The sequence below is a fragment of the Diplotaxodon limnothrissa genome, linkage group LG12 (assembly GCF_057381915.1).
Source record: "Diplotaxodon limnothrissa isolate DT_005_m linkage group LG12, D_limnothrissa_male_GT1.1, whole genome shotgun sequence".
Taxonomy (NCBI): Eukaryota; Metazoa; Chordata; class Actinopteri; order Cichliformes; family Cichlidae; genus Diplotaxodon; species Diplotaxodon limnothrissa.
Window position 1 is genome coordinate 12,815,488 of NC_140607.1, and position 14,775 is coordinate 12,830,262.

Sequence of the window (14,775 nt, forward strand, 5' to 3'; positions counted from 1 at the left end):
GGGACGATGGGTTGCCATAAGACTTGCAAGGTGGAGAAACTCCTGAGACAGTCTCAACGGGAAGTAGTGTGGAGCCAGAGACGAACGCTGGCCAGAGCAAAGAAGAACAGCTGGGTGAGAGGCACGGATAAAGTGAGTGTGGCGTGCTGTTTGAGTGTGTGCTGGTTGCTAAGCTTTCAGTGAATAAGATTTAACAGTGTCTGGACACTGTGGATCAGAATTTGTTGATGCCTGCAGCCATAATCTGACCTCATCCCGTGCTCCTCAAACAAGATTCTTGACTGCCACTGAGGTTATTATTAACAAACTCAGCCATATGCACCTCTTAATAATCGTCTTGCCTCATATATTTAGCTATTAAATTAACAACATAACAGCGTAAGTAGTCCTTGCTGCTCATTAAATAGACTTAAAATGGATAGCTACAGTTAGGTCCATTAATATTTGTTTTGTACACCACCATATAGCTTTTAACTTTAAAAATCAATGTGAATGGAATTGAATTACAGTTTTTCTAAACAGCATGACGTACTTTAATTTTCTTTGGTGCTCTTTCAGGCCTTATGGTGTTGATGGGTTGGCCAGTGAGTTCATTCTCTTTAAGAATCTACGGATTGTTGATTTGGCCACTCCTAGAGTTTTTAGTGTCTCTGCAACATAGGTTGAGTTGGGAAAAGTAAAATGTTTTCTGATTTTTCTGTCTGTTTCAGGCTCCCTTTTAATTTTCTTTTCAAAATGCTTTTGAAATTGTGAAAAGTCTGGACTGCTGGCAAATCAGTTTAGCACCTGGACTGTCTGAATCTATTCCCATCTTTACTCTTGAGGAAAAATCCCAATACAAGATATTCACAGTCTTTTCAGCTGTTTGTGCTATAATTGCTGAAATTCAATTCAAAATAAACATATGTATTTTTCTTAAAAACTAAATATTGTCACTTTCAACATTTTGAATGTTGGGTACTCAGTTGCTTTCGCTGTGATAAACTGACAATCCAGGGTGTACCCTTGATCTTGCCCAGATAGATTGAGATAGGTTGCAGCACTCCTGCTGCCCTGAACTAGATAATCAGTTAAGCATCTAGATTCATAGACTCTTTAAATTAGACGATACAAAATGAAGGCTAAAGTAATTTTCCAACATTTAGGCTTCTGTCACACAGGCTTAGAGCTAGTTTGCAGAAGAATATGTATTTTTTGCGTGGTTGGTGAGTGACTGCTAGAGGTTATTGGTCGTCACTAATTGCCTGTATTTGCATGGTTCACCTTTAAAGAAAAGAAAAAACAGGTTGACAACCAACCTGGTTCAGTTTCACTGCTCCTTAGCAAGTAGTTGGTGAGTATTTGCAGACAAGTTGGTATCTTCTATTCAAACTACAGGTGACTGCAGCAATCTGCTCGTGACCAAAGCAATCACAAGATCTTTGGTGCAGCAGAAACTGTTGCTAGGTCAAACTGGTCAGCTAGCAAAAGTAAGCTACCTCTAGCAAACACTTGCCATTCGATTAGTAATACAATTCTTCCTTATGGACCCGTGGTCACCAGGGGCCATCTACACTGGAGCTTTATGTTACAGTCATGCTAGGGAGGTTTGCAGCATATCAAAAACTATTATTGGTTGCCTCGAACCAGGTGACCTGTGCAGTCACCTTGCGATTGGTTGCCCAGTACTTGAGGACGTTTCATGCTCAAATACTTGCAATAGGCTGCTGAATGAAAATATTGAATACAATTGCCACCACTTTTCCAAATCACAAAAGAGGTTGCTGTCCTGTTTTTACTCTAGTGTCGATATAAGCCATCACCCAGGCTTGCAGAGGGACAGGAGTGTGATGATGAGATTAGGCTGAAGCGCAGTAGACGTGGGACATATTATTAGTCTAGCACAAGTTAAACGCAGAGACAGAAAAGTTATTTTTTGTGTTTTGTACTTTGACCCTAATCACACTAAACTCTGTATTATCACATGGCAAATCTAAAAAAAAAGGGCGACCGTGGCTCAGGGGGTTGGGCAGCGTATCTGTAACCGGAAGGTCGCCGGTTCGATCCCCGGGCTCTCTGTCCTGGTCGTTGTGTCCTTGGGCAAGACACTTTACCCTACTGCCTACTGGTGTTGGCCAGAGGGGCCGATGGCGCGTTATGGCAGCCTCGCTTCTGTCAGTCTGCTTCCACCAGTGAGTGAATGAATAGTGGCATTGTAAAGCGCTTTGGGTGCCTTGAAAAGTGCTATATAAATCCAATCCATTATTATTAAATTTTTCCTGTATAGGGGAATTTTATGAGCCCTCAAAGCTTTTACCAGGAGCCAAAGGAAAATCATTCTAGTAAAATATTTTTTAAATAGTTATTGTATTTGGTATGCCAATTTCAATAGTTTTTGATCATTAAATGGTCAGAAATACAGTATATGAAATACTGAGGCTTGTGTTAAAATAGGTTTATGCTTACTGTTACCCAGAAAGGCCCACTCTAAACCAGGAAAACCCCTGAAACTCCTGCCTGTATTTGTGCTTCTGTATCAGTCTTGCTGGAATGAGTTAAAAACGACACAGTTGGAAAGAAACTATTATGATAGTAACTGTTAGTGATAGCGATATACTCAAACCATCTTCCAGTTCCAGCTGCTGGAGCCTGTGGCAGGTGTATGATGTAAATTAACATAGCTTGAAAAAGCAAAGTGGTAACATCTGATGAGAACTATGTTGTGATACTTCTATCGTCAGCACACGATCTCTTCAGCGTGTTGCATGACTGGTATTTGTATTTGTATTTGTATTTATTTATTTATTGTCATTGTCAAGAACAATGAAATTGCGTTTGGGGCTTCCATACAACCCAAAAAAAAGAAGAAAATAATAAATACCCCTTAAAACCCAAGTGTACATATTTAACCCAGTGTGCATATTCACAAAGTTAGGCTATTTGCTTGATTAAAGCAAATAGCCTAACTGCACCCTGCAGGTGCAGTAATTTACTTATAGAGGTAATAAGAGATGAGAATGGCAAGCTCATTCAGGCACCTGCAGAGAACCTTGTAGGGGTTTGTATTCACAGCCATTGTCTACAAGCCTCAAAAGGAAACCCACAATCCATACATGGACAGTTCTTTTGAAAATGTCTAAAATGTTTACATAAGGGTCCGACATAATAACAAGAGCAATGCAAGTGTTCAGAGGAGGGTGACGTAGATAGCATCAGGGTAGTTCGTGCTACAGGCAAACAGCAGGAGGCAGGGCAGGACCTGGAGCACTTTAATATGACTGAAGTCAGTGTAGTGGCCTGTAGCAACTGAAACCTGTATTTTTCCTCCCCCTTTTGAAATGTCGAAGAAATAACTGCAATCTGACCTCTACCTCTTTGTCATATGCACGTTATGAGTTATTTTCTGGTGAATATTGTCTGACCCCATCGGCGTATCCAAATCATCTCCGTGCAAAAGCTGAGCTCTCCGTGTTCTATTTGTTGCACAGTTTTTGAATAATATTCCGAACTCTTCACAAAAGGGAATGCCAAAACAGTTGTTCACACCTCCGAATGTGTCTCAGTAAGCTGGGCGCAGGCAGGCCTGGAGCTGCTGTTCTGCCTTCTGACAGCTTTTGACAGCTGTCTGCCCAGGTTTGGTTCTCTTTAACATTCTAAGGTAGGCAGGCATCCACTGAATCATTATTTCAAGAATAAAATAAGCGAACAATTTGACGTACCCTGTACAGCTTTGCCCTCCCCGGGGATGAGAAAATACTGTGCTTCCAAATAGTTTAATAGACAGAGTTTACCTCTAGTCCGTAACAGTTAATGGTTTTATTTAAATGCTGTGTCTACCTGTAGAGCTTCGGTGTGATGGAGACAGACATTTTAAATGTATTTGTAGCATTTACATCTGTGGAAAAACAGGGTAAAATCACACTTAGAAGTCCTACTTTGGTGAGATCTACAGTTACCTATAAAGGTGTGCTATACTGAACAGTACTTCCTGCTTATTATCAGAACTAAGCACCTCCCCATTTAGTGTTTACACACAGTCAGAGGACACGTGTGGGAACGGTTGACAATTGCTTGTGTCGTGGTTGCCTTGAGTCTTAAACAGATGCTGTGATAAATAGTCTGTCGATTGGGATTGCAGCGAGGGTCCCGCCGTAGGGGGAGGGAGGCCCCAAGACAGGAGGTAAGAGCCTGCTGTAGTTGCTAAGCATCAATGTTGAGGGAAGTCGTTTTGGGCCCTGCTCTTCCCGCTTCTCCTTTTCCCATAACAGAGTGCAGCACCACTGTCAGCCACAGAGGGCAGCCACACCACACATGCTGTGCTGCTATCCTCCACATCTCCCTGTAGTAAAAAAACCCAGGATGACCCAAATAATCCCCTTTAATACCCCTGTGCACTTGATTTCCCGATCTGCGATTGGACGGCCCCGGTATTGCTGCTGTTTATGACAGCTGATTGGTCTTGCCCAACTTGACAGCGAGTGAGGCTTTGTCGAGCCGCTGGGCAGCCTCTGTGGCATGATGACCCATGATGAGGAAAGGCGGTGCTCCTGTATTAGCTTGCAAAAGAAATACAGTAGCTGGGAGGTAGTGCCACAAAGCTGGGAGCACTGGAGCTGGGGATGTCAGAGAACCTTGCATGACCTTGCCAGCTTCAATCATGGCTACTCATCAGTGGCTGGTTAGGTGAGCGGGCAGTAGGATACAGCACGCCGCTGGCAGCGTTTATTGACAGAATTGTCTGTGACTGCAGAGAACAGGACAGAGACGGTCCTGATTAAAGAGGACCAAAAGACATCGTGGAGAAGGTGCACTGCTCGGCACCACTGCACACTGCACTGCCTCTGCACCCCAGCGTGCGTGTGTCTGTGTGACTAAGCGTGCGTGCATGTGTGTGTGAGAGAGAAAGTGAGAGAGAGCGAGAGAAGGAGAGAGAGGAAGGGGGCGTGTTGATGTGTGTGCTCTGCTGCACAGCCACGATAGTGTGAACTGAATGATGCTCGCTGGCTGTCCCTCTCTCTCTCTCTCTCTGCCTGCGCTGCCTGGCTGTGCCTCTTTCTGCCGAGCATTGATGAACCATTTTATGCTACATCGTCCTGGTCCTGCTGCCGGCTGCTTCTCTTTCCTTTCGACACAGTAGGAGACACCTGCCATTTCCTCGTCGGCCCTTTCTGCTAAGGTAGTGTACCAATCTACTGTTGGCTGTCAAGCTGTGTATGTTTTTCCGAGCCGCGGATTGTTGCACTGACTCTGCTGCAGGCTTCCTATGCTGATGCTGATGCTGCTGCTGCTGCTGCTGCTGATGCTGCTGCTGGTGGATGATCATAATATCTCTTAGTGGCAAACATAATTGAAATGCAACCCACTGCCTCTTACACACTCATAACCGTCTACCCTCTTATGCATGTCTTGGAGATGGATCAGCATGTTTTGAGCTGCTCTGCCCAGGAGTGTAGGTTTGACAGCACGGTGAAGAGCCAGAGGACATTAAGCATCATTTGCATGCAGTGAGGATTCATGCTTATTTTTTTTCTGTGTTGTTGGTGACCTGATGGGGAAACATGTTTAAAGCGTACACTTACCTTAGCATAGCTGGAGCAGTGTGTTTATGGTCAGTGTGTGTGATATAACATGGTCTTTGGGCTTGACGTTGGTCCCAGCTGTTACTGCCATGCCTGTCAGGAGATGTTTTCTGTAGATTGTATATGCAGAGGAGGTGTGTTTAGCTTTAGGTTAAGGAAACTAGTAGGATTGCTGAACTTATGTCAGTGAAGTGGAGATAGGAATACTAATTGGAAAAAGCATTCAACTGAAATGGATGCATTTGCTTGAATGGGTTTTACCAAATATTTGCTCAGATTATCCATTGTTTTCGTTAAGATAACAGTGTATACTGTCTGTGTGGCTGCGTGTGTGTGTTTCATAGCTGAAAGATGATACGGTGTGTATGTTTGTCCATTATAAATGGGTACAGTGTAAATATGCAAGGGGTAAAACTATTTCTGCATATTGCATTGGCTGTAGCAGATTGCAGCATTGGCAGCGGACATACAGGGATGTATTATGATTTTTACTGCGAGAAAATATTTTATGTGTATCTGTGCATGAATGCACGAGTGCCTCCCAAGGTCACTCATTTGCAGTGTTTCCAGAATTAGAACTGTCAGTCTCGATTCACACCTTGGGTATGAGAGAGTACTCTGACGCCAAACTCCCATCCGTGCCGTAGCTCCTCCTGTCCACCTCGACAAGCAGACATGGCCATTCATCATTTCGCTGGCGATCCCTTTGCTGGCAGCAGAGGGACTTTTATCCTCACTATGCACCGGAGGCAAGTTTTCATATTTCAAACCAAAAATTTGCGTGCTGTCCACGGAGTAGATTCCTAGAGGAGTGGCAGTAGGGTGCTGCTGGTGGTGGGAGGAAGTGTACTTTTTTTTTTTTTCCTTTAAACCTAGCCCCAGGGTCAGATAATATTTGCATACGCAGCAAATGGGTGTGGTGAAACATGCTAGGGGTTCAAACATTTTTATTTATTTTGACTCGGAGAGAATACTGAATGTGAATTAGAAAAATTAATTTGGTGCTTGCCTTAATGGCACATGAATAAAACCGAAGAGCAGTTTAATGAGTTTAGTAGTGATGTAATGACTGTTTTTTAAATGAAAACAATTCAAGTACTAAATATAATTTTAATGAATTACTAAACATTAATTAAGTAAAATTATATTTTAATTATACCGGGGACAATATGTACTTGCTTTGCTGCTTTACTAATGTGTCAAGATTCTCATAAGCTAATCTGTATTCAATCTGCTACATACATATAAAGACTCTTTTGCTGAGAGCACAGAGAATGAATGAAAACAGTAAAGTTCTGAGTTGTGGGTTTTGCATACAAATGCACTTTTGATCCATTAAAGTACACAGATTAAGCTCGGTGGGATTTTCTCTTTCCTTTAGGGTGTTTTATAACATTTTATTGCAACTGCAAAGTTAAAAAGCTCATGGCAAAGAGATTTATTCTCTTCTTAAGAAAATATTGTTGCCTGATTGAATTATACTTTTTTTCCCTCTATCTTACCAGGTAACACATTTGTACACTTTGTAAGGCTAACAATCAAACTAGCATTAATTATATAATCAAAAACTAAAAAAACAACAACAATAAAATTCAACTGTAGCAAGTCAAATGTAAAATTAATAACTGCTTAGGGGGGGAAAAACAACATTATCAGCTGTCTGTTTGTGAAGAATTAAAAAATGCAAAACTTTATCTTCACCAGAAAAGTTGTTGTTCCCAGTGGTGCCAGAGGGTAAGACTGCACTTTCCACCCACAGTGCTGCATACTGTGCCAAAGTAAGGACAGCTGTTTGACATAGACTCATAGTCAGTATAAAAAGCGGACATAGCTATTGTAATGTCAACCACTTGAAATGAAAGTTTTCAGCATCTGCATCTTGGTTTCAAAAAACTGGAGGACTGACTGTCAGCTGTTAGCTCATTGGCTAATGACGGGTTTGACACCTGGTAGCCAGTGAGCACAGATAAACTTTTTGAAACGTGTGAAAGACATACATTTTTTTTATTGAATATCACTCAAAATGAGTGACTGAGCCCATGAACTCATTAAGCAGATGTTTACAGACATCAAGTCTGGAACACGTTTTCCATATAAACTGGACCAGAACGCTTTTGCAACCACAATTATCGCCATCTGATGGTCTTCAAATAGAATTTCTGCAAAGGTTTAATTTTTCTGGATGGTTTATCCATGTTTAAAACCATCTACGTTCAACTCTCACTACTTTGGACAAAGCACGTCTTCACTGCTGGTTGTGTGGAAAGATAGCATTGAATGATTTAGTTTACTGTAATTATGGAACACAAGTGGTGGGATATTGTCTGAGTGATGGAATAAAACAATGTTAAGTCATGACATGTCTGGTTTTAAATTTCCTTCTGTTTTGCTAACTCTCTGGCTGTTCATGTCAACAAATGTAGGCTAATAAGATAAAAAAGCTAGCTTGTGGTTTGTAGCTAGTGTTTAAAAGCATCGTAAAACATTACTAATCAATGCTTTGGAATGATAGGGTGAGGTGTGTGTGGCTCAAATGGTTTGGTCTGTGTTTATTCTTTCTTTAACAAAAGGTATGCTATTACCTAACTTCTAGTTCAGTGAGTGTTTCACACAATGTGTGAGCAGACTTGCTGCACCATTGTACAAAATAATTTTGAAACCATGTGAACTGTGAATTTTGTGTATCATTATACAATCGGTGTATAGTTTTGTGGATAAGCCCAATAGCATTACTAAAATGGTAAATGGCCTGTATTTGTATAGCGCTTTACTAATACTAACTAATATGAAGAATTGCCTCCAGTGGTGGTATTGGAGAAAAACAGATAGAAATGGTCTAAGGTGCTTAACGTGCTTAGCACTTGGGATGTAGGATTGTGAGAGGAGCATGGTTCAGCATGGTCCTGAGTGACTAAAGCTATAGGCTATAGTAACAGCTGGAACACGGCTGCCGTTGGCGTCTGGATGTGGCCTGGATAAGGCACGTGACCCCGCCACAGTGTGAGGCATTAGTAATATGAACAGCAGGGTCCACCGCCGCTGTTACATAACACTATCTTCACTGGGAAATCTCTGTAAAGATGGCTCTGGGAGACTCTGTGACAGCAGAGTGAAAGTAAGTGCATCATCATTGTCTACAACTACATCGCTTGCTCTGATTGTCCCGTGCATGACAAAGCAAACATGTGTCCTCGGGGTATTTCATTTCAAATCTATGCTGCTTTTTTTTTTTCTTTTTTCTTTTTAGCTTTATAAGCCTCAGGACAGATCCACCGTGTGCACATGTTCAGTGTATTTGTGTTCACGAGCTTGTCTCCAAATGTATGTATCGTCTTACGTATGCCTTTACACGTGAGGTTTTACATATATCTATGTTTATGCTTACATAGTGAACATGATTGTGTCACGCCATGGCTCCTGCAGCTCAAATGTAATGTAAGTAGATTGTGCCAGCTGTCATCACGGAGGCAGTTTGCTGTGGTGGGGACTCGCTGCTGACAACACTGGAGGTCAAAAGGGAGCCACATGCAATTATCTGAGGAATCTGCCTGCATTCATAATTGATTGTTCCTGCATCTGATCAGGGCAGTCCACTCACTCAGTTGGACAACACTGCTGTAGTGTAAACACCATGAGAGTAGATTCCACAGAAGTTAGCTCTAATGATTGGCTGTTAGAGCGATGCTATTTTTTTGCCTCTAATTTACATGTTTGACAGAGTACTGACAAACCTGTAGGGCCTAAACAAAGCTTAGGCTGATGACATAGCTTATGAATCTATGTAGAACTTTCTTAACCATATATAGAAATTACATCAATTATATAAATCGCTGACCTATAACAAAGCCACTCTAGGGGTAAAATCTAGTTTGCTTAACTGATGCAACTTAAAAAGCAATTCAAGTATTTTGCAAATACAGAACAAAGTATTGAATTAGAAAAAAGCTCTATTTAAAAAAACACCAATATAAAATGCCACTTTTGCAATGTACATGAAATGTAGATACTTCATTACAGGTTATATAAAATACTCCACTGCGTACCAGAATGTTTGCTTTATTTTGGTATGTAGTTTCTATCAGTTGGACATCTGCCTTCCAGAAAGACCAGCTGGGGGTAGCACACCAAGCAGGATTGCTTAGGTTTCAGTAACAGAGGCTTAGAGGTTTCGTCGTGAAACACAGCCAACTTCCAGCCATCACGGAAAAATATCTATTCCCCTGCTGGTTGGTTGTAGTTGTCTACGCAAGCTTATAGTTGCCAATAAAAGAGCCTTACTTGTACTCTGCAAACATTTGCTAACTAACCACTGAGTGCTAGTGAAACCTGGGAAAAGCGTAACACAAACCAGAAACTGAGAGGAAAAGTTGTGCCTTCCCACTGCAATCAACATGTTTCAGACTTTGAAACTTTGCAACTTTGAAGGCGAACGTTTCCAGTTCGTGTCACACAGTTCAGCTACCACTTAGTGAATATTTGGCCAGTGTCTGTAGACAAGTTGGCGCCTTCCATACAAATTATAGGGAATCTGTGACCAAAGCAATCACAAGGAGGTTTTTGGTGCATTACTGTATACTGCTTTCAACCAGTTTTATCATTTTCGCCAAGTGACAGTAAGCAACCTCTCGCAGCCACTCTCTAACCAGTCGAGGTTAGAGAGTTTTCCCAAGTGTGGGCGATTAACTGATCTCTAGATCCAAGTTCCTGGGATGTAACCAGTATCCAGATCTTTTCTCATATCGTGCACATATAGCATTGTATATTCAATTTCAACCAATGATAATGACAAACATGTCTTCAGATTTCTTTAACGTTTAAGTGCTTGCTCATAGGGCATCATCCGATTGTTGGGGTTTTCTCTGTATTTATAATGTAAAGTCTTTACATGACAATATACAGCACTTTGAGGCAACTGTCATGTTGCACTCTATTAACAAAATTCTATTTTGTGAACTCAGATCTTCAGTTGTATTCACAGATGTTCTATAGGGTTTGCTGAACCATTGCCTTAATCTTGTGTTGCTCCATTCTTGGACAAATCTGCCCAAGAGTTAAATACAGGGAAATATCCTTCTGTCTCCTTGTCCCTTCATCTGAGACTCAGTCCCATACACAGTGCTGCCACCACTATGTTTCAGAGTCTTTTACAAACACCAAACAGATTGCTATGTGGCTTTTACTTTGAGTGGTTCCAATCTATGCACTCAAAGACACAGCCCTGATTGACATAGTGCTTCTTGGATAGTCTTTGCTTTGGCTCACATCTCTACAGAGGACTTTAGAAGCAGCTTTGGAGTGACAGGTGGGTTCCTAGTCTCACCCCTGATCAATGATCTTATTGCTCAGTTTGGCCTTATGGCAAATTCTAGTGAGTATCCTACAGTTTGAGACTTCTGCATGAAAGTTACAAAGTGCAGTGTGGTCTTAAAGCACTTGTTAATACCATCATAACAATACTATTAGAAGTTTTAAAGATGATTGAAATCATTAATTATGGGTGGGCTTTGGTGCTGGTGACGTGGGAAATTGCTCACGTATTGCAGAAAGACTCCATACAGAAAGAGTTTAAAGAGATGTTTGTGTCCCTCTCTGACCTTTCAGCATGTCTGTGCTGGTGGTCAGCTCGGTGAGAGTAAGGGCTATTTGGAGCTGTTCTAAAACGTAGATGATCGTGCCTGAGGTTGGGGGTTGGGAATGATTATTCGGATCTTGCCAAAATCCACAGGCAGTGATGATTATTTGTTGGGATTTGCTTTGTAATAAAAAAGCTTATCTCCACAGGTTCATCTCAGTCTTTATCTCTGTCTCTACCTTTGTGCTTACTGCGTCTGCTTCGCCCACACTGCACTCAGATGTTACAGGTTAATTTATCCAAACTTACACAATCAGATTTTTTTCCGCTGGGAGCTATTCACGGTCTGCTTTATGTGATGTATTTGCTTTATAGTTAAAACAGCAGGCGACAAAAAGCAGGATTTTGTAATGTCTGAAGTGGCTTTTGAAGAGATCGAGTCCAGTGTTTGTGTCCTTTATGTGGACACATTCTACTCTGTGTATTGTCCACCATGCTGGAGGTTAATTGTGCGCTCTTTGATAACATATTATTGGCAGGCAGCACCATGGATACGCCGTGCCAGTCACTTCAAGGTACACTAGCTGTTTCTCGACCACTTTTAAAGTTTGTTTTTTTTTTTTTTTTTTACTTTTAAAGTTGAGAGTGATTAATGGGATGCTAATGTGCTCCAGAGTTAATGCTCTTGTTTATATGAGGATGTAATTGATTCTGATGTCCTGATCAAGTGAAATTTCACAGCGGATTACTTGAGGGGGGGAAAAAAAGGCTTGTCTCTGGAGTATGTTTTGCCACACAGTCATTTCCTTTTTGTCATTCCAGTTTGCTAACGTTATGAGAAGTTACTCTGCATTGTTTTATGTTATAGGTCTCTACGGGTTAGTAAGCTTGCTGTCCAATCCACTGCTTCTATGCTGGCCCATCAGTGAACGGGGGCATGGGATAATTGCATAAAGAAGCTGTAATAAGGTGGATTGAATTAGCTTTGCCCTGACTAAAATGAATTAAAGAGGTCATCATGACATGCAGACTCTTTAACAGACTCATTACACCTGCTCAACCAAATATATCATAATATGCTGTGTTAACTTAGAGACATTGGGAATCTAGGATTACAACCCAAATGCCTGTACGCTGGAATAATTGTCAGGATTCAATTAGTTTAATTGGCAATGTTTGAAGGCAACATTCATAAGAGAAAGATGAAAACAAAGTTCAGTGGCAATCGTGAGGGTAAAGGAATGTTGATTTTTCTTTCTGCTTTGCCAGACTTGATATTTACACACTGATGATAATGTTTCGTTTTTTAATGTTACTAAATGTAGTCAGGCGTCTATTTATGGCTACACAAATTATATGATCAGGTCGTCAGAACATTATCTGTCAGCTTTTTTAGGAAATCACTTAAACAAGTAGTCCCAGTTTCTTATTGTGTGAGGATTTTATGCCATCTATCAATTTTCCAAAACACTTATCCAACTCATACATCTGGCATACAGCAAAAGGCAGTTTACCAGTCTGGCTCAGTGCAAACACAGAGAGACACAGTCTTTTACGTTTACACCAAAGGCCAATTTAGAATCACCAATTAAACTAACAAGCATTGCATTGTGGGAGAAAGTCAGACTACCTAGCAGGCACAGGGAGATCATGGAAACTCCACAGAGAAAAGGCCTGGCCCAGGAATCTTCTAACCTGCTAACCAGATCTCTGTCATGTTGAGTCAAATGTTTCTCAACTTTCACAAAGTCAGTATTGAGTGGAGGAGATGCCGTGAGGCCACCGATGGCTGAAATCACAATACTTTATGTGTGTGGTGAGGATAATTACATTTTGAGCAATTCAGTAGCTGCATGATCTTATAATTATATTCCTATTTTCAAAATAAGAATAAAGACTATAAGATAAACATCCCCCTGTCTTTATCTCAGAAGCATTCCTGCATCTGTGTGTTCATATAGTAAGGGAAAGATATCCCCTACATGTCCTACTTTGGTGGTACATTGCTAAAAAATATAGTATGTGAGTAGGCTACAATCCAAATGGGTGAACATTATGGTGTCCAATTGTGATCCATTTCATGATTCTACAAGTTAATGTGAAAGTTTGATCAAGAAGGCAGGAAAATGCATTATTCAGTTTCCTGAGCTAGAAACTGCAGTTTGTGCTAAACTCTAAAAGATGTAAAGGGCAACTGATACTCTTTCCACCTTTAAACACCTGATTCTCCATTTGACTCCAAGTTTAGTCGAACAGATCACACCAATATTAAGACAAAGCAAACAGTCTATTCTTAGCGGTTCCATTTTCTTTTTCAAGGTTTTCTAATTAATAAAATGAGTCTACTTTACCAATAGAAAACTCCTCATGCCAGGATTCCAGAATGTCAGAGAACTGTAAGGTTTCCTAACCATTTAGTTTTGGTGCCTAAACCTAACCACATAAGAAAAAGTAAAAAGCAGTTGTTAAGGAAACATTTCATCACATAAAACCAAAACATAAGACTGGAACTATGGTTGCGGGCTAACTAGCTCTATCACCAGCTCTTCACCCTCCAGTTGAGGACTTTGCTCTGCAAAAGTGAACTGTAATCTCGTGTGTCTGATGATGTTATGGTTGGTGCCTACTGCACCAAAGCACACCCTGAGCACATCCCTGAATTGCCAGTGACATCTGACAAGTTGATGTGAAACCATTTTGTGCGACTATTTTTGTGTGGCGGTTGGCTTCTATATATACCGTATTTTTCGGACCATAAGGTGCACCGGATTATAAGGTGCATTAACCGAAACAAAACTGTCAGATAAGTTAACTTAACTAACTCTTCTTGCTTCCTCCACTTCTGTACCATTGAGACATTAATGTTGAATTCTCTGGCAGCTGCTCTATTCCCATGTTGTTGCAGTATATTAATGACTAACCTCGTATTGTGGATGGATTATCTCAGTTGTTCTCCTGACTGAAGTTTGGTCCGTTTACAGCATCCTGCCATGCGATTGCATTTGCCCCTAACCATCGGGAACCCTCACGTTAACTTTTATTGAGTGGAAAAAAGTTAGCATTCATCCTCCAGCTTTACAGTAGCTGTATCCCAAAACGAAGGCCGCATCCTTCAGAGGACTGTGGTCTGTGTGGGCCAGGTCCTTCGAACACTGAGAAGGCCGGAAGTGCGAGGCTATGAAATGGGACAGTCTAGCCTTCAGATTTGCGTCACCGCTGTTTCAGTGGAGTTTAATAAACTCAGCCGTCTGCTCCTCGCTGTCTAAAATATATCAGGACACTGGCGTAAATTCTCGACCGTCTCACACACTGTTTGATGTTTTATTCAGCTCTGTGAAAATCCCGGAGGAACCCACCCAATGGATTCATAAAGTTTTTTTTTATTTTAATATTATTTATTATTTATTTGTTTATTTTTTTAAATTTAATCTAATCTAATAACTTTGATCTCAGCCAAACCGATTTACTCCAAAACAAATAACACACCGAAAAAAGCCAGTTATCTGAGTGACTTATACATCATGTTTAACCTGATTAGCGAAAGACAGCAGGGGTCTGAAAATGATGAAGCCAGGAGTTCGCTGCTCCCGCCGGCTCGAGTGACCATTGACCCCCCCGGCTAGCTATTGAGCGGGTGAGTAACAG

The 14,775-nt window shown here is 41.1% G+C and overlaps 1 protein-coding gene across 3 annotated transcripts in view; it reads left to right on the top strand.

Moving 5' to 3' along the window:
- The window catches only part of rimbp2b (RIMS binding protein 2b), a 106,618-nt gene continuing 91,843 nt past the window's right edge, over window positions 1–14,775 (top strand). The window contains exon 1 of one of the 3 annotated variants that reach the window (XM_085367980.1): window positions 1–138. In XM_085367980.1, coding sequence (XP_085224106.1) covers window positions 7–138 — 132 coding nt within the window. In that variant the 5' untranslated portion in view covers window positions 1–6. The remainder of the gene's footprint in view (window positions 139–14,775) is intronic. The other 2 variants (XM_085367979.1, XM_085367981.1) reach the window with 2 other exon arrangements.